The sequence below is a fragment of the Python bivittatus genome, unplaced genomic scaffold, assembly GCF_059951505.1.
Source record: "Python bivittatus isolate LINGU-HERP-01145 unplaced genomic scaffold, Pbiv_v1 ctg000410_np1212, whole genome shotgun sequence".
Lineage (NCBI taxonomy): Eukaryota > Metazoa > Chordata > Lepidosauria > Squamata > Pythonidae > Python > Python bivittatus.
Window position 1 is genome coordinate 14,373,874 of NW_028277067.1, and position 19,848 is coordinate 14,393,721.

General features: G+C 41.8%; 2 protein-coding genes across 6 annotated transcripts in view; one reads left to right on the forward strand and one right to left on the reverse strand.

The window, feature by feature from the left end:
• The window catches only part of AP2A1 (adaptor related protein complex 2 subunit alpha 1), a 34,680-nt gene extending 26,452 nt beyond the window's left edge, over nucleotides 1–8,228 (forward strand). For 2 of the 3 annotated variants that reach the window (XM_088143537.1, XM_088143538.1), the window contains 8 exons: nucleotides 106–177; nucleotides 595–677; nucleotides 2,693–2,781; nucleotides 2,910–3,034; nucleotides 4,015–4,131; nucleotides 4,469–4,538; nucleotides 6,641–6,775; nucleotides 7,035–8,228. In XM_088143537.1, the coding sequence (XP_087999663.1) occupies nucleotides 106–177; nucleotides 595–677; nucleotides 2,693–2,781; nucleotides 2,910–3,034; nucleotides 4,015–4,131; nucleotides 4,469–4,538; nucleotides 6,641–6,775; nucleotides 7,035–7,112 (769 nt within the window). In that variant the 3' untranslated portion in view covers nucleotides 7,113–8,228. The remainder of the gene's footprint in view (nucleotides 1–105; nucleotides 178–594; nucleotides 678–2,692; nucleotides 2,782–2,909; nucleotides 3,035–4,014; nucleotides 4,132–4,468; nucleotides 4,539–6,640; nucleotides 6,776–7,034) is intronic. The other variant, XM_088143539.1, reaches the window with a different exon arrangement.
• On the reverse strand, nucleotides 4,419–19,821 carry FUZ (fuzzy planar cell polarity protein). 3 transcript variants are annotated; one of them, XM_025167643.2, is made up of 12 exons: nucleotides 19,589–19,821; nucleotides 16,757–16,878; nucleotides 15,039–15,123; nucleotides 14,004–14,072; nucleotides 13,457–13,561; nucleotides 11,907–12,104; nucleotides 11,729–11,824; nucleotides 11,098–11,204; nucleotides 10,858–10,928; nucleotides 10,601–10,702; nucleotides 10,000–10,242; nucleotides 4,419–4,557 (listed from the first exon to the last, which is right to left on the reverse strand). In XM_025167643.2, the coding sequence occupies exons 1-11, from the start codon at nucleotides 19,688–19,690 to the stop codon at nucleotides 10,037–10,039; spliced, it is 1,263 nt and encodes a 420-aa protein (XP_025023411.1). In that variant the 5' UTR covers nucleotides 19,691–19,821; the 3' UTR covers nucleotides 4,419–4,557; nucleotides 10,000–10,036. The 3 variants fall into 3 exon arrangements, with proteins under 3 accessions (XP_025023411.1, XP_007429818.1, XP_015743835.1); XM_007429756.4 differs by lacking the exon at nucleotides 4,419–4,557 and adding an exon at nucleotides 6,701–6,840; XM_015888349.3 differs by lacking the exon at nucleotides 4,419–4,557 and having other exon boundaries at nucleotides 8,361–10,242.
• Between the last annotated feature and the right edge of the window lie 27 nt (nucleotides 19,822–19,848).

Here is a 19,848-nt window from a genome sequence, read left to right on the forward strand (position 1 = left end):
ACTAACATGATACAGTGCCAGGTGACTCATCTTTTCTGCTCTTTTTCTTCCCTGCCTCTGTCAACTGCTGGCCCCTTTGTTATGCCCCTTCACCACCACCTTCAGCTCAGGGGCTGCCGCTTCTGTCTCTGAGGACCCTGCTTTGCCTATTGCTGAGGCTGATGAACTGCTTCACAAGTAAGATCCCGGGGTAGGGCTGCGGCTCCTGAATGCTGGGGTTTGGGGCGAGGGACTGGACTAAGTGCCACTCCCCTTTGACGTATGTGTGGGATGGCTTCCTCTGGCCTGAAATACTGATGCTAGAAGCTTCACTCAACCTCACTCTCTGTTGCATAATTTCACCTCCAGAAAGTACTCTCCAGATGGAATGGTTGGGAAGAAATTGGCCATCCCTGCATAGTAGATAACTTTTAGTGTATGAGCTGGAGGAATTAAAAGGTTGGTCTTGAGATCTTAGAAGGGATGAGTGGCTATGTATCAAAATTGGTAAATGTGGGGAAAGTGGTTGGCATCCCCAACCAAAATGACATGCACATTTACAAGTAATGGGTAGTCTCTGCCTGCCTCTAACCAAATCTCCATGAACTACTGCAGGTTCGTGTGTAAGAATAATGGGGTGCTCTTTGAGAACCAGCTGCTGCAAATTGGGGTGAAGTCAGAATTCCGACAGAACTTAGGTAAGTACTGCTGACAGGTTGAGTACAACAGGCAAATTGGGGCTTGTTCAAGACTCTTTGAGAGACCACATCCCATGTCTCTACATGAGAACAACATTCTTTGGTCTGTTCTAAAACAACTGAATACATTATAGACAAGAAAGGGTCTTTTCTGAGTGGAAGACTGGAAGACATGTTATGGGGTTGGGTGGATAGTACTGATGTTGTAGGGTTATATGTACTGGTCTCACCATACATTTCTGTGAGAAGCCAATATGGGGAGGACTAGTTTTGGGATACCCAGTTTCTAGTCCCACTCAGCCATGAAGCTCACTGATGAGTTTGGAATCATTACATTATCTGAATCTAATATGGGTTTCTTGGGTATAAATGTAACAAAAGAAACTCTTCTATATTCCCTATAATTGTCTCTTATGGGATAGTCCTATAAGTGCCATCAGAAATATTTTTATTCATTTATGTATTGAATTTATATGGCCACCCATCTCACTTGCATATGACTCTGGGCAGCGTCCACAATTAAAACAAACTAACCATCACAAAATCCAACCATTAAAATCAATTAAAACAGTTAAAAACTACAATAATAAAAAGACAGGGGAGAGTGCAGTGTAATCTTACACACAGTGCAACCCTTTAATGGGCTCCACACTTCCATGGGATCCCCAAGGCTGATGGCACATCCAAGTTTTGAGGACCTTCCAGAAGGCCAGCAGGGTTGGGGCCAATCTCACCTCAGGGGGATATTATGTTCAAGAGGGTGGGTGCCATGGTAGAAAAGGCTCTCTTTCTGGGTCCCACCAAACGAAGCTCCTTGGCCGATGGGACCCACAGCGTGCTCCTTTTGCTGGTCCTGAAGAGATGGGTAGATGCAACTGAGGAGAGGCAGTCCCTCAGGACTTCTAAGCACCCCAGTATCTTCCCATTATAAAAAGGTACAGTGGTTCCTTGCCTATTGCTAGTTCTGGCCTGGTCTTTGCAGCCTTTCTACCACCTCTCAAAATGTACCCTACTTGTTTCAAAAAACAGAATGGATTTTTTTAAATCAATGCTACTGTGTGATACCTTATCAGATACCTTGCTAACAGTCCAGTAAGGATAGGAAGGTTTTCTATTCTGCGTGTGGTATTTGAATACAAAGCAGCTTTCTGGCCATTAATGTTGTCAATACCCATTACCTGCACACACAATCAAGATACAGTATCTTAATCAAGATACTGAATTAACCCATTTTTTGGATTTGCACAAAATATTGAACAGAAACCAAACAGGCTGGTTCACGTAACCCACAAAGCCACAAGAAGTGAAAATGAATGAAGCCTATTAGCATTCTAAGCTTTTTGTGGCTTAGTGGGTTGTGCGAACCTGTGGCCTTTAACTGTTCTGTTTATGCATATTGTGTGGACCCAGCAATTGTGTAGACTGGAGTTGGAAAAAGAAAATAAAACCTTGACTCAATTTCATAATCTTTGGCGAGAGAGAGAGAAAGTGAGGAAAGGAACTGGCAAATAGAGAGTATATAGCATGGGGTGGGGGTGGGGGATGGCAGACCCCTAGTTTGGATGGACTGCGAGGAGGAGGTATTCTTTCCAGTCTAACACCAGCCAGATGTGACTGAATTCACAAATTACATAAACTGTAATATAGTTTGTGTGATTTACTTACTTGAATTAACCTAGCCATTTTGGTTTGTAAGTTACAGTTTATCATTGAGCACAGCAATCAGCAGCCTTTGATGGCACCAAAGAAATAAGCTTTAAATAATGGCTGAAAACTCAGAATAATGAGATTTTTTTGGTGAAATGTTTAGCAGTTCCTCAAAATCATGCCTATCTTTCTAAATCTACTTTTGGTCTGGGGGCTCACTGATTGCCAATTAGTGGTATCAGAGACACTGCACTACCAACTCCAGACATGTATTGTCTGAATTCAGGCACTTATGATTAAATAAACCATGGTATAATGCAAGAAAGAATGGGCCAAGACCATCCCATAATACATTTTAATCCTTCCAGGCCGTATGTACCTTTTCTATGGGAACAAAACATCCGTCCAGTTCCAGAGTTTCACCCCTACAGTCAGCTATCCTGGCGACCTGCAGAGCCATATCCTTTTGTGTACGGTGCTAATAGAGGGAAGAAGAAGGGTTCACTGAAGTGGCTTTCAAGGCCTTGGGTTTTCTGTTTGTGTGCTCCTCAGCAGCAGTGGTAACCTTTTCCTTAGCCAGGCTCACAGCTCAACATTCAGACGAAAGCAGTGGAGCCACTGGTGGAGGGAGGGGCTCAGGTTCAACAGGTCCTGAACATTGAATGCCTGAGCGATTTCACTGAGGCCCCCCTCATCAACATTAAATTCCGGTATTGTTGCTTGACATCTCAACCTAACCTTCAGTTCTAAGGGAGAAAGAGTTTCTAGAGTTTGAATAATCAAAGGCATTCCAAAGTGGCTACAGTTGGAGGGCAGGGGGCACATTCCAAAGCGGCTATATCCTTGCGCAGGGGGTGGAAATACTGAGAGTGAGAATCTGTGTGAAGAGCTGGAGAGGCTGGGATTCTAGCCCTCAGCATTATAGGTAGTCCTCGTTTAACGACCGTTTAACGATGGTTCAAAGTTATGATGGCCTCGGAAAAAGTGCTTTACCTGTACTCGCATTTATGACTCTCGCAAATTGTCGCACCGCCCCCACATTCACGTGATTGCAATTTGTGATCTTTTTTACAATGGTCTTTAAGTGAATCATGTCATTAAGCAAATTCTGGCAAAAAAGTCCACTGAGGAAGTTGGACTTGCTTAACGATCACATGATTCGCTTAACGGCCATCATAAAAATGGTTGTAAAACTAGGTCCTGTCGTGACTCAATGACTGCCCCACTTAATGACCAATTTTTTGGTTGCCATTGTGGTCATTAAGTGAGGACTACCTGTATGGGCAAAACTTAACAAGCAGTACTTCCTATATGCCCTTTTTAACATCTTACTCCTTGCCCTGTCACACATTTGCTTTGCTTCATCCCTCTTCTCCTACATTTCCATGAATTGTATTTTGTCAGTCTTTTATTCCATAGGCCATGAATTCACCTTCTTACACCATGCTTCTGCTAATTCTTACAAAATATGCTCAGACTGGTCAATATACCAGGAAGCCCCCAACAGGAAACAAGCCCAAGAACCTGGTTCCACTCTTGGTAGTCAGGGGCCTCTAATCCTAGGAAATGGATATGGCCAGTAGTTACTGATAATCTCATCCCTCTTGCCTTTATCCCCTTTTTAAAGTTGTCAATAATGTTATTAAATATGCCATCTTACGGGTCTATCCTCACTTCTCATTTCTGACAGCTATGGTGGGACGTTGCAGAATCTCACTCTTAAGTTGCCTATTACCGTCAACAAGTTTTTCCAGGCAACAGAGATGCAGTCACAAGACTTTTTCCAGCGCTGGAAACAACTCAGTTTGTAAGTTTACGTAATATGAAGCATTTGGAAATGAGGACTCACAAATGATAGTTTGTGTATTTGTGAGAGAAGAGGGGACATGAGGTGGGGTTTGTTTTTTTGGGGGGTAGTATTTAGAACTCTCCAGCAGAATGATCAGTAAATAAAAATACACGTAACCTTGGCAAAGTTCTGCCTTTCTTTTTTTGTATTTTATCTTTGCATTTTAAAATTGCCACAGTGACTAAGTGAATGGTTCCACTGCCACCATGTATGGCTGAGGTGTAGAAAACACGTAACAGGAGGATGGATAACAGAAAGGTAGGGCCTGAATCACTGATCTGATGTTCTTCTGCAGGCCACAGCAGGAAGCTCAGAAAATCTTCAAGGCAAACCACCCCATGGATTCAGAAGTGACAAAAGCAAAGGTAAGCTGTTTTGAGATGCCTATAAAAGAGAGTTGCAAGCTTTTGTTTATTCAGGGTAATTAATGCACAATGATTTTAATTTCATATTAGAATATGTCTAGTGATTGATCAGATGAGTGAAGATCAAAGCTTTGGATCTTGTGATTGTCCAGGGCAATTATGGAACACTTTTTCTTCAATTGTTTAGCAGTAATTTGGGAATATCAGTGTAATATATTTAGGACTGTTGATTTCTTCATTGAATACCAGATTTTTTTCTTATGAAATATGGCATAACATCAAGCTAGAAGAGACAGCCATTGTATAAATGTCTGTGATGCAGACTTCTGAAACAGTTTTGCAGGTATACAGTCAGGTCCAGAAATATTGGGACATCAACACAATTCTAACATCTTTGGCTCTATACACCACCACAATGGATTTGGAATGAAACAAACACAATGTGCGTTAACTGCAGACTGTCAGCTTTAATTTGAGGGTATGTACATCCAACTCAGGTGAACGGTGTAGGAATTACAACAGTTTGCATATGTGCCTCCCACTTGGTAAGGGACCAAAAGTAATGGGACAGAATAATAATCATACATCAAACTTTCCCTTTTTAATACTTGGTTGCAAATCCGTTGCAGTCAATCACAGCCTGAAGTCTGGAACGCATAGACATCACCAAACGCTGGGTTTCATCCCTGGTGATGCTCTGCCAGGCCTCTACTGCAACTGTCTTCAGTTCCTGCTTGTTCTTGGGGCATTTTCCCTTCAGTTTTGTCTTCAGCAAGTGAAATGCATGCTCAATGGGATTCAGGTCAGGTGATTGACTTGGCCATTGCATAACATTCCACTTCCGTCCCTTCAAAAACTCTTTGGTTGCTTTTGCAGTATGCTTTGGGTCATTGTCCATCTGTACTGTGAAGCGCCATCCAATGAGTTCTGCAGCATTTGGCTGAATGTGAGCAGATAATATTGCCCGAAACACTGCAGAATTCATCCTGCTGCTTTTGTCAGCAGTCACATCATCAATAAATACAAGAGAACCAGTTCCATTGGCAGCCATACATGTCCACACCATGACACTACCACCACCATGCTTCACTGATGAGGTGGTATGCTTAGGATCATGAGCAGTTCCTTTCCTTCTCCATACTCTTCTCTTCCCATCACTCTGGTACAAGTTGATCTTGGTCTCATCTGTCCATAGGATGTTGTTCCAGAACTGTGAAGGCTTTTTTAGATGTCGTTTGGCAAACTCTAATCTGGCCTTCCTGTTTTTGAGGCTCACCAATGGTTTACATCTTGTGGTGAACCCTCTGTATTCACTCTGGTGAAGTCTTCTTTTGATTGTTGACTTTGACACACATACACCTACCTCCTGGAGAGTGTTCTTGATCTGGCCAACTGTTGTGAAGGGTGTTTTCTTCACCAGGGAATGAATTCTTCGGTCATCCACCACGGTTGTTTTCCGTTGTCTCCCGGGTCTTTTGGTATTGCTGAGCTCACCGGTGTGTTCCTTCTTTTTGAGAATGTTCCAAACAGTTGTTTTGGCCACGCCTAATGTTCTTGCTATCTCTCTGATGGGTTTGTTTTGTTTCTTCAGCCTAATGATGGCTTGCTTCACTGATAGTGACAGCTCTTTGGATCTCATCTTGAGAGTTGACAGCAACAGATTCCACATGCAAATAGCACACTTGAAATGAACTCTGGGCCTTTTATCTGCACATTGTAATTGGGGTACTGAGGGGATATCACACACCTGGCCATGGAACAGCTGAGAAGCCAATTGTCCCATTACTTTTGGTCCCTTACCAAGTGGGAGGCACATATGCAAACTGTTGTAATTCCTACACCGTTCACCTGAGTTGGATGTACATACCCTCAAATTAAAGCTGACAGTCTGCAGTTAACGCACATTGTGTTTGTTTCATTCCAAATCCATTGTGGTGGTGTATAGAGCCAAAGATGTTAGAATTGTGTCGATGTCCCAATATTTCTGGATCTGACTGTATCTTTTTCCCATTAATAGCTTCCTAAGAGGGGCATAATTTGCAGTGAGACCCTCTCCAGTGATTGTGTAAACTTGATTAAACACCAGTCTCTTCCTCCTACAGCTGTTAGGTTTTGGCAGTGCACTCTTGGAGAAAGTGGATCCAAACCCTGATAACTACGTAGGAGCTGGGATCATCCAGACAAAAGCATTGCAGGTTGGATGCTTGCTGCGACTGGAACCCAATGCTCAGGCACAGGTGAGGAAGCAAGGGCTCCTGAGACCTCTGGAACTGAAAGCTTGAATTCTGGCATACAGGTGGCGCTGAAATAAAAAGCAAAAAACTTGGAAAACTGAGACTTCTGGGCACTCTGGGGAAGCGGCAGGAAATATAGATAAAACTGAAGAAGGGGGAAAGCTGAAAGCTTACCAAAGCCCCAAACTGCCTGTGGACAACTGAAGTGACATATTGTTTGAGCTCTTCTCTTTTAACCTCCTTTCCTTCATCCTTCCTGCAGATGTACCGGCTGACCCTCCGTACCAGTAAGGAGTCTGTTTCAAAGCACCTTTGTGAGCTGCTCTCTCAGCAGTTCTGAGGCATCTGCCACACCAGAGGAAGGGGAGGCCATTCCTGCACACTAGATGCCTCTGTCCATCTCTTCCCACCTCTCTCCAAACCAGGGGCCTCCAGAAAGACTGTACTGCTCCCTGCCTGTTGTTGTGATAACCTCTGTGTTCTCATTGCCTAGCCCGGGCCAGCACCAAGGGGGATAAGCAAAGGGGGAGCAAGAATATGGACCCTTGGTTGGACAAAGTCAAATTGGGGAGGGGGAGGGATGATGGGTGTTGGTGCAGGGCATTCTTCCAGCAGTAATCATCCCCTTGGGCAGAAGGGCAGCTTTTGGAAGAAAGCTAGCTTTTCTCCCATGCTGTAAGCTGGTCCATTCTAACTTGGGATGAGGCTGAAATTTGTGGTCTTAATTCCCCCACTACCACTACTTTATATGATTTAGGCTGGCATTTTAGTTTTGTTTACAATATGTACCTTTACTTTCCCACCCATGGACTTTCTCCTTTCCTCTGAGGAAGGGGTCAGCTTCCCTGGCTCCCCTTGAGCTGGCTGGGGGGAAGGAACAGGATTATGTGGGTGTATGGGGAGGAGGGGGAAATTCTTGTAGGCGGTCGTTTTGTGTTTCTTTGCCTTGTGTGTTTCCCCCAGAGATGGGGGTGTAAATTCTCCCTTTCCTTTGCTATGGACCATTCCAGTGTTACAGTTGCGTGTATTTGTGGGAAAGTAATTCTGACAGCAAACCTGCCTCTTTCCTTGGCTCTAGAAGGAAAACTACATGAAGGTGGAGAGGAAAAGAGGCCTTTTCTTTCCTCTTCTGCCTCCCCTCACCATCTCTTCAATTCCCAGGAAAGGGTGCCTCAAGCAGGTGCAAGAGTTTGGGAGATGGACTCTGGAATGTTGCCCTCCATGCATTTTGGAAAAGGGAGGGGGAGGGTTCAGATCATGCTAGTTTGGGGGTGTCCCAGCTTCCCATGCTGGCCCGGGCTCCATGTTACTCTGCTGTGTAGGTGTTATCTAGCGCATCTTAGTTTATCTGGGTTTTGAATGCCTGTATCTATCTCCATGTGACTCTAATAAAACCGTGAGGGTGGGGGAGAGCCAGAATCAAGCCAGGCTGGGTCACCCCCACACCGATGACTGATTTGTTGTATACTGCTCTTTATATGTGGACAGGGTGGAAATGGATAGAGAAGGGTCCCATGCTATGCACTATATTTTCACAGCATGCCTGGCCCTAGCATTTGCAGTAGGATGTTCAGCTAAGTTGTATCAAGTTAGTTACATATAAACTTAAGACCTTAGCTTCACTAGACCCAAACTTGTCCCAGAATTGCTTTCTCCATGTGGTGAGAAGTGTAGAAGCTTACTCTGTCTTCCTTTGCACAGAGAAAGGCAAATATATATGCAGAAGAAAATTGTCTTTCTATACAGGTGGTCCTCACTTATAGGCCACTTGTTCAGTGACCGTTGAAACTTACGACGGCACTGAATGAGTGGCACTCATGATTGGTCCTTGTACTTATGATATTGCAGTGTCCCAGAGTCACGTGATCGCCATTTGCAACCTTCTTTGCCAGCTATCTACAAGCAAATCAATGGGGAAGCTGGCAGGAGGTCACAAATGCTGACCATGTGATGTCCTCACTTAATGATGGCATAGGATTCGCTTAACAATGGCAACCGGATGTGTTGGAATTTCTGTTGCTACGTGGTGCAGTCATGTAACGTTGTACTGTACAACCATGACACTTAGCGACAGAAATTCCAATCCCAATTACTGCCGTGAGGTCTACCTGTAGTGAAGGAAGGCATTTTGAAAAGTCTGGTGCTTTTCTCACTCCCACCAGTAGATACAGTTTTAAAAAGTGTAACAATTAAGAGAGTAGAAGACAGCACTCTGGTCTTTCCAGTTATGTTCCTGCCTAGGTGTAGAAAGCACAGTCTTTGCAAAACTTCACTTTCTCATTACTTTCCCTCTGAGATCTCCAACAGCTAAGGCCAACATAAACAGGTAAGTGTCTTCCTCATGACGAAGGTCCTTGAAAAAGAAAGTACCCTTCACTGTGGTGACTTCCCCCCTCCCCCCGACACACTTCAGTGTCCAAGATATAGAAGGGATGATGCAAATGAGAGTCTCTCTTGTGCATTTGGACTCCTGACTTGGTTGGCTTAACTCCCTCAAAACTCAAGAGAACATTTCAAGGTATGTAGACTGAAATGGCCCTACTCAATACACTTTCGGTTACAAAGTAATGAAAAAAAATACTCATATGTGATCAAGGGTTTTTGTTCCTTGCATGTTCTAATGAAAGAATGACAGAAGCAAATGCATAGTGTTATAAACAGCTGGCTGTAAATGAGGAGGGTGTTACCAATTTCAGTTAACATCAAATCTCTTCCCCCCACCCCCCACTGATACACACACACACTGCACCTTCATGGTGAATGCATGAGAGGTAGTTCCTATGCTGAAATGTATTTAAACAGAAAGTTTGGTTCAATATCTCTAACTCTGTCACAGTGCAGTTCAAGATTAACTGCTGAATTCTATGTACACATTATGGCTGTGGCTAAAACTGGTCCAAGCACCTTTGTTAGTGCATAATGCGTAGACAGTTATGGGAGACAAAATTCTTACCAATGTTGTTATTAAACATATGGAGAGTAGAGACCAAAGACAAAACTAGTCATCACTTACAGCCATTGTTAGTCCTACTACCTGCTACTTATATAAGAGAATGGAAGTAGAATGGAATTGCATTGAATTATTACGTTTCTCCTATTTCTGAAAGTGCTTCCACAAATTCAGACTCCTCCTCTGCAGCCTAATCATTGTTTGCACAGAGAAAATTTCGCCATAAAATTTGGTTGAAAAAATGTCATTCTAACCACACTGAGGGGCTCTAGCTCACCACCACGGATTTCATCACAGAGTTCAGCAAGATCAACTCAAAAGGCCGAATCCTCAGCTGTGAGAGCCTGTAGTGTGCAGGTTGCCAAGGATCGCAAAGCAAAGGTAGGTACATCTGACTTCAAGATTAGGAAGAGCTGGTGCTGTCTCCCATGGATAGCATAGGCTTTGTGCGTAGTGTAGACCGTATAACAGTGCTGAGGACAATGGGAGAAGCCAGCATGGAAGTCTTCCTGCAGAGGCACTGGAGAAAAGACAATATGATTATGTTCTATAGGAACCTCTCAGGTTTGGTATAAGTGCTCCAAAGAAATACAACAAAAAGATCAATTGTGGCATGTACTATTAGGTATTAAAGAATGCTAATTGCTGCTATTTACTTTAACAAGGAAGTAACCTTTCAATTATTTTAGTTTTATTTATTAAAGAATTTATATGGCCACCTAATTTGTGCATGTGCAATACAAGCACAAATTGGGTAATATCTCAGTGCCTATTGATTCTTTCAGTCACACAGGAATTCTTCCAATTTATAGGAATACTGAAAAGTTAAAAGTTCAGTGTGCAAATATTTTTTCTCAACAGAATAGGTGGGAATGTACCTGTGTTTTCTTCTTGCTTCTCATAAGGGAAGTATAAGGAAGTAGCTAAAGCATAGAAAGAACGGAGGGCACAGAGCCGATTCTTCGTGGACATTTCGGGTCCTATTAGAAGGAAGGAAGGAATCAGGGTGAGATTTTAGTAGGCCACCCTTTTATATGGCGTAAATTGTCAGTGTTTATGATTTTCATAATTTCTAAAATAGCAGGGGTTCCTGATTTGTCCTCTCTCTCCTAGTATAAGAATGTACAAACCATACCTTCAGTTGAAGCTCCATGAGGATGCACTGTAAAGAGGCTTTTCCTTTGGCCTTGATTAATTAGCAGCAGCCTGTAAAAGATGAGCCCATGGCTTACATCTGGGAACAGAATGGTAAAAGTACGATCCCAAACACCAGAGGAGACTTTGAAAAGAGAGGATGGAAAGTGATGTAACAAACAATGAACCCACGTTCTAAAGGAAATTGGTTTCCTGGACCTCCCAGAAATTTGAGACTCACCCCAGGATACCAGGAGAAAGCACAATGCCAGGAGGTAGACATCTAGCAGGTCCTCTGGCACTTGCTTTCAGCAGATCCAGCAGTGGTTGCCAAAACTGCTTCACTAGCTATGGAAAGAAAGAAAAGCTGGCAAGAGACATTTGGCCCTGACTCCGTGGATCAATAGGAGTCTTGCTGTTTATATACCCTGTAGGCAACCCCCAGCACCCTGAAATCATGCTACTGAAATTCAGCAGCAAATGGCCAATATTGTTGATTTTTGAGTTCTCTGGACTTTAAAAGGTGGGAGTGAGAGCAAAAGCCTCCATGAAACAAAGCGCTCCCATTCCCATCCTTAAATATCCCCAAAGTCAAGTGAAAAAGGTTACCAATGTTACCTTCCAAACCACCCACAGTAGTTTGGAAGGCTGCATTGTGGCCCTTAATCTGAAGTAGTTGCACACTACTAACTTTAAGTGTGCCTCCTTCATTAAATCCCCCATGCAAGTCAGCAGTGGACAATAGAGCAGTAGATTTAACCAATAGATGGATCAGTTCCAGATGTACTTTAGGGAGGGGGTCACTGGAAGATTGACAAACTGCTCTTTTCTAGATAAACAGATCAGATAACTTTGAGATACAGCACACTCACTTCATCAGCCAGGCATTGTAAGGAGGGATTAGGCCCACAGAGCAACACTACTTCCAAATCAGGCACAAGCTGCAAAGTCAGAAAACGGTGGGGAACCTACTGGAACAAAGGGACAGGGAAAATTAGAAATACAGACTTACACATCCCCACTTCCTCCTCAAATCTGTAACCTGCTCACCGTGGGACTGCCTTGGGGAAGGTAAACAGGCAGATCGCGGGAAGTGTGTGGAGGAAGGGAGCGTACCAGCCACACCAGCAGCATGGCCTCTGGGGCTGCAAGCTGCCACCACTGTTCAGTTGCACACAGGACATGACCACCCACAAGCAGGCAACCAAACCGGGATTCTGCCGCAGAGGCAAAGGCTTCTAAGCATTCCTGGATCAGTAAAGAACAAGACAGCACTAAGATTTGTCCATACATATGCACAAGTAATGTATACAAGTTAGAACAATTAAAAATATTGACAGAAATGATAGTAGGACGCCAGGCCATGTTATAAACTGTTTGGATTCAGCACATAGTAAGTGGACAGTTCCTTCTACCTCTTACTATCTTTTATCCAGTTCTGCTTCACTCCTCAGCTTTCCATCTACTTTCAAATGATCTTGACTCCTTGTATATTTTGGGAGGGAAACAAATATGTACAGCAAAACACTATTTCCTGCTAATGCTAGAAATCTAGCCAGTATTTTTGGTAGACAGACAATTCTTCATTTGCTTTGATAATACAAAGTGATTGTGGGGGAGAGGCAGGCAAAGAGGAATGAACACCTTTGTAACTTGTAGTTCTGGAATAAACTGAAGGACTAGTCCACTTACAGAACTAAACTCCAGAAGGATGAGACTGGATTCATCAAATAGCAAAGCAATGGTATTTATTTATCTTCAGACAGGTATCTTGAGTCAGTACTGGTTGTACACTGCCCAGTGCTACCAGGACTATTCCCAGCAATATAAGAATAGTGACTATGAATAACATGGGCTTGCTGCATTTTTGTTAGAGATGACTACATTCCATCTCTCGAAAAAAAAATTTTTTTTCCAGAATAGGAGGCTTCTCCTTTAGATATTTCTTCTCCAACTTAGCCTTCTCTCTCAGTTTGCAACTCTATGTATCCATTAGGAGATACAGATGAATACAAACAGATGATAGCAGGAGCATCATGGATAAGCAAAAGATGAAATACCACAGAGAACAGTATAGTGAAGACAAAGCAAGAGAAACATATGCAGTTCAGCAGGAATGTGCAGCACTTTGTATCTTATGTCACAATAAAACTTTGTGCTGGGTATGGGCGCACACAAACCATTTCAGTCAGCAGCTCCTTAAAGAAATGATGTCTTTGTGGGTTTCCTCTATAGCCACTAAATATGCCTTTAAGTTAAGAAAGCACAGATAAGATGCAACAAATGACTTTAGCGTGGGCACATGTGCACTATCAACACTTCATTTACAACCACTTATATTTTCCTGGCATTGAACAGCTACTGTACAACTCCAGAAAAGATGTTGCTTCTTTAAGGAGGCAGCAACAGGTGCAACATGCATGTCCATGCCTGAGCTAAAGCTTCAGATCTGAAATACTCCACATTTCTAAGTTAATTTATGATGGAGAAAATGCTCATAGATATATTTTTCCAGACTCCATCAGCTTTAAAATCCCAGACTGAAAGACTGAATATGTTGAGACCTGCTGGAGAAGGAGAAGAAAATTAGATGGCCTCACCTGCAGAATTGCTCTGGAGGGCATCACAGTGCATTCCACACACTGAGTCAGATCAGCACAGCTGTTGCCTGGCTCCAGGAAACTGTCGATCAGTTTATAACATGTCTAGAGAATTATGCAAGAAATATTTAAATGGCCAAGGATGACAATATTACACTAAACATTTAGGCAGTGAACAGTAAGAAAAATCTGCTACCACTAATTCACTGTTTATCTTCCATTTGCTATCAAATTCTTGATGTAATACAGTCCTACATGCCTGCAGAAGACATTATGCCTCAAGCTAAAGGTGGGTGGTTCTAAAGGCAAAGAGTAGGCATAAAATGTTCCTCTATGTAAGATTTGATATAAAAGCAACAGCAGCAAGAAGTCTCTCAGCTAACCAAAGGGGAAAAAAAGCAAACATTTCCTAAAAATGAAGCTGGAATCCTTTGTTACGTCCCAAGTAAAAGTTCCCCTGCAGCCCACATTCTTGCCTTCCATTTTCATAATAGTCTACACCTACTCCTCTCTCCATGTTTCTAGCAACAGTTCAGTCAGACATTACCTTTAGATCCTTTTTGAGACGTTCAATGTTGTGAACATTTATTAGTTCCTCCAGGCCCAATATTAGCACCTGTATTAAAATACACAATACCATTCAGAGGCAGAACTTCTGGTTATTCCCTCTGAGAAAGAAGCAGAGCAGCTGGGTCTTGCAAAATCATACTAGCTTAATATGGCTATCTAATTATGCATACTTTAAAAACCAGGAAATTTCTGTTCTCCAGTATCATACGTGCATTGTGTATGATACTGGAGAAATTATATATATCTATAATTGCCAGACAAAGACAGTTATAATCCAGGCTAGACTCTCCACTTCATCCATGAGTATGCCTTGGAAGAGATTCCATACGGGCATACAAACAAAATCTTCAGTACTTTACTGAAAGTGAGTAAGAATAGGTACAATATGGTGCAGGGTTAAATAATGCACAATAAATACAGGTAGTCCCCAGTTTAAGAACGAGTTCCATTCCCAAGGTGGTCCTTAAGTCAAATTTGTATGTAAGCCGGAACAGTATTATTGTGTAATGAACTCGAACCATTGTGTATTTAACTCAAATTTTGCTACAATAGGCTTTGTTCTTAACTATGGGTCGTCTGTAACCCATGTGTTCTTCACCTGTGACTACGTTGTAATACAGTTGGCATCAAAATTTGAACAGGAGAGACAGAAAAGCACCTAAGAAATGAGTCCTTGGGAAATAGGGTGAGTTTAGAGGGGACAACAGAGCACAGGAAAAAAGACTTTTCATACTTATCTTAATCCTACAGACTTTTCCTGTAAAAAATAGGTCTACTGTTCCTCTATATCACTGAAAAAAAAAACTTCCAATACGTCACCATTTAATTCCCCATGATGAAAAGAATCTAGCTTATACAAGTAACCTCATAGGATTTTTAAGCATGTGTGTGCACACATATACACACATGTAAAATAACTCCACTCAACTGCTTTCCTTGGAATTATTTATCTGCCTAATGGGCTAGGCTTGACTTCCAGTTTCATTCATAGTGGTCACTTCTGATCACTCACCATGGCACTGAAAACATTCTCAAGAAGCCTTCCAAGACTGAAGTCACTGGCATCTTTTTCTGAGGATAGGACAATGAGGGTGATGCTGGGAACAACAAACAAAAGAGAAATTGAAGAAAGAAAGAGAGTGAGTGAGTGCAAAACATTTGCAACAGATAGAAAAGTATCTTGCTCATGTTTTTCAGGTTTTCAAATTATATAGAGGAAATCCAATGTATCTCCAAAGCTTACTGGAACATCTTAATGAGAAAATCACTAACAACAGATAAAATAGCTACAGGAAATTGGTGATTTCTAGGAATACCCTCAACTCAATAGGAATGACCACAGTCAGTAGAATCTGCTCTTTGTGAATACTACAGCAGGAAAGAAGACAATTCTGTTAGAAATTATCTATCTTTCCCTCCACTCCCTGAACTGTTTTTATAACAACTCTGTAAAATAGAACTTGTACCTGTTTTTTCCTTCCTACCTCCCAACCTTTCCCCCCTTTTATATTGTGTATCTAAAAGCACTGGAAGTCTAGGAACTTAGAATTTATTTACCTGTATTTATTTAGCTGAAAAGATGAATAAGAAATGCTGGTGTGGCCTAATAATTTGCTATGTTAAGCTGAAATAGCCAGAAGAATTTTTGTACATATAAAATACCTGTTGAAGATTAAGAGGAGTAGACAAAATGAACAAAATGGACAAAATGAAAAAGAGCTGAAAACAAGAGAAAAGTAAAAAGGGAGCCTTATTACTTTTCTCTTGTTTTCAACTCTTTTTTCATTTTAGCCATTTCAGTTTAGAACAGATGTCAGAAGACATAAAAGGAAGACCTAACAAGATCACACAGAATTGATCACATATCTTGAGAGGCATGGATAAAGCACAAGTTTCTTAAACTTAAAATGATTTTCTAACTCTTCTTCCTGGATTGAAATAATTGCACTCTGGTGAAAGAAATAGCAAAGTGAACCTCCCTGAACCTAAGCAACCCTGAGGAATGAAACCCCTTTCTTTACATTGTCTTACCATGCAGTAAAAGTTACAATAATATCAATATTTATTAGAATGCCTGCTTGTATAAGGAAAGGCCCAATCTTATATCAGGAGTAAGTGGGATTTCCAAATAAAGAAGACAAAACTCAGTTGTGGGTATCTGTACATCTATGTTTTGTTTTGTTTACAGTCTATTCAAGACAGACAGAAGTAAATGGTTATGTAAATAGCCAAGTTGTTTTCCAGAAAATGAATACTAAGTACCATTAGGATCACATGTTAGTATTCCACATAATTCCATGTTTCTCAACAGCCAACGGGAAATCAGCAAAAACTATAACACAGATCCATAGAAGCATATCACACAATTTTCTCCTTCAAGAATCTGAATTGGCACAGAGAGGGCTAGAACACTTCATATTCAGGGAAACTCAGGAAATCAAAAGCAGAAGGACCAGGGACTATTAAAAACAGTTGATTTGCACTGGATAAAGATACCTAGCATTCTGACTACTAGCAAAAGGTTCCATATATCAGTATACTCAATCATTGAAGCATTGAAGTTCTCAGTATTCTAAAATTACTGATGCTAAGGACTAAAGTTATAAAATCTTAAAGATCCTTAATTCTTGTAACAAAACAGATTATATTCATTAAATACCCACTGAAGACACTGACCACCTGCTAACAACATGGCAGGTTGGGGGCATGCATATGCCTGATTCTGCATACCTGTTGTGAAACACTTTCCACACCACGTGAGTTTTCTCTGTACGGGCTGCTATCAGCTGGACATCTAAATTGGAGCCAAACATATGAACCCCATTCAGGGAGCCAATTACAGAAAAGGGTAACTGGGGAAGAAGAGATAGGCATTAGTATAATATTCATGCAGAATCATATGAAGCTACTACAATATAGAGCCAAGCAACTGAGTTATCGATTTAAACTGAAAACAATTTTCCAAAGTATTTAGCAATTTTTCCCTCACTTTTCTTAACAGATCTTTTACCATGGACTATGGCAGAGCCCTTGCCAAACCAAGTATATCATCATTTTTTTCCCCATCCTCATAACAACCTGGGTAGCTAGCATTTTTAACACTTCTAAACTTTTTGTTTTTAGGGGCATGCTAATTTTTTTTTAAATCTATTTTTTAAAATTCAGATTTATACCCCTACTGCTGACCCAATAAATCTTATGACAACATAGAATATACATCCTAATCACACAGAAGATATTTACATAATTCCAGAAAGATGCATTAACTAGTAGGTATTAATCTTCGGATTATGTCAAATATGGCCTTTGCAGACTTCTTCACTCTGTGACTTACTGATGGAGCAGATAGCTATCATCTCTGCTGTAAGGATCTTCCTGTCAGATAGGAAATGCAATTAACCACTGTGCTGGGGATGAATTTACTAGCTTAAATGATCTCTTCCAACCCTATAACCATCTTGCTCAATATTGTCTATTCTGAAAGTACTCTTTCAAGGCATGAGATAAATCTTTGCCTCCTAAGAGTTAGGTGGAAATTTATTTATTTTTGTGTATATATACACCTATATCCTGCCTTTCCTTCGGTAACCAAAAGTGGCATAGACAGCATTTCCTCCTCTCTCCCATTGTTCCCACATCAACTCTGTTAGGTAGGTTGGGATGAGAGAGAGTAATTGGCCCAAAGTCACCCACTGAGCTCTCATGGCTAAGGGTGGACTTGAACCTGGGTCTCCCTAGTGTCAGTTCAATCCCTGAACTACTTCATGAAACCTCCAAATCAACTGTTCTAGCGCTGAACTATTGTTCCCAACTAAACTCCACAACTTCATCTTTGGACTACCAAGCCAATTATGGTCTTTTCTAATGCACAGAATTTTGGCAAGCAAATATTTTCAACAAAAGAGAATATATGTAGCTCTGGTTTGAACTGTGGAGTCCTTGGTGCTCTCTGAGCTTGGTTGTTTGCTTGCAGATGTTTCATTACCCAATTAGGTAACATCATCACTGCTAGTAAGTGTGGGGTTTGCTCCCTATTTATATACAGTAGCTTGCCCTGCCAGTGTTGGTGGGGGTGTGGTTTTTCTCCTTGGTAGTTCCTTGATTAGGGTATTGTTTTCTGCTTGATTGTTCTGATGTTAATCCCTGCTGATCTGGGTGTTGGCTGCTGGAGGGGATGTGTTCTGGTCTTTGTGTTTCCTTCTTCGCTTTTTGTTGTCTCTTCTGAATGGTGTGTAAATATGGTTTATTTCTATGTGTCTATTGATGGCTGATTTGTCCTAATCCCAAACTTCCAGGAATTCCCTAGTGTTTTTTGATTTGGCTTGGTCTAGGATACTCAGAGTTTCCCAGTTGAAACTATGGTTGAATCTGTTCATGTATTGTAAGATTAAGGAGTTTTCATCGTGTCTTCTGACTGCTAGTTGGTGTTCATGGATGCACTCTGCTAGTCTTCTGCCTGTCTGTCCTACGTAGTGGCCATTACAGTCCTTATGCTGTATGTTGTAGATGACCCCTGTTTTTTCATCTCGGGCTACTGGGTCTTTTGGCTTACTTAAGATGTTTTGGAGGGCTTTCGTTGGTTTGTGTGCTACAGTGATTCCATGTAGCTGTAATAGTCTGTTGGTTGCTTCTGAGATGTTTTTGATGTATAGTAAAGTTATCTTTTTCATAACTTGTGTTGGCTGTGCTGCAGTGGATTGAGTGGTTAGGCACTTTTTGATAAAGCTGCATGGGTATTCATTTTGTTGGAAGATGTTGTATAGGCAGTCTGTTTCCTTTTTCTGGTTTTCCAGGTTGCTGTAGTGCATTTGTGTGCATCTGAATAATGTTCTTACACAGCTCCTCTTGTGGGAAGTTGGGTTGTTACTTTGGTAATGGAGCACTTGGTTAGTGTGGGTTGTTTTTCCAATAATCTTGTTTTTCTAATTTGCCACTGTTTCCTCAGCCATCAATAGACACATAGAAATAAACCATATTAATAGAAGAGAATATCTGTAGCTCACGGTTGAACTGTGGAGTCCCTGGGGTTCTCTGAGCTTGGTTGTTTTCTTGCAGATGTTTTGTTACCCATCTAGGTAACATCTTCAGTGCTAGTTGAAGCTGAACCTAGCACTGAAGATGATACCTAGACTGGTAACATCTGCAAGAAAACAACCAAGCTCAGAGAACCCCAAGGACTCCATAAACCATATTTACACACCATTCAGAAGAGACAACAAAAAGCTAAAAAGGAAACAAAAAGACCAGAACACATCCTCTCCAGCAGCCAACACCCAAATAAGCAGGGTGTCAGAACAACAATCAAGCAGAAAACAATGCCCTAATCAAGGAACTACCAAGGAGAAAACCACAACCCCACCAACACTGGCAGGGCAAGCTACTGTATATAAACAGGGAGCAAACCCCACACTCACTAGCACTGGCGATGTTACCTAGTTGGGTAATGAAACGTCTGCAAGCAAACAACCAAGCTCAAAGAGCACCAAGGACTCCACAAAGCATTTCTCAGAACAAAGTGATCTGCTATCAGGTGGAACAGAAAGCAGGACGGAAACCTCTCACCTGCTGCTTGGTAGGCCCACCCCGGCTCCTACAGTATAAGGGAACTCCACTACTAGCCGTAAGGCACAACAAGGTCACGGAATTCCCCGCCTCCTCCCACATCTTGAGACGGGAAACCTTTTTCCACACTGGCCTGGCGGCAGGAGCAACTCCACCGAATCCAAGTCTATTCCTTCTGCCTAATATCCACTACATCTCCACCCGCAGAGGTCGTTGTCGCCATGTTGAATAACCCACGGCATGCCGGGATGTAAGCAGAG

What these genes read in the sequence shown, in the direction of transcription:
- FUZ (XM_025167643.2), bottom strand. Translation starts at nt 19,690, where the DNA reads ATGTGGGAGGAGGCGGGGAATTCCGTGACCTTGTTGTGCCTTACGGCT. An exon ending in AGAATGTTTTCAGTGCCATG is followed by an intron (nt 14,073 to 15,038) that starts GTGAGTGATCAG and finishes ATTTTAATACAG; the next exon opens with GTGCTAATATTGGGCCTGGA. An exon ending in TACAATGCCTGGCTGATGAA is followed by an intron (nt 11,205 to 11,728) that starts GTGAGTGTGCTG and finishes TTCTTTCCATAG; the next exon opens with CTAGTGAAGCAGTTTTGGCA.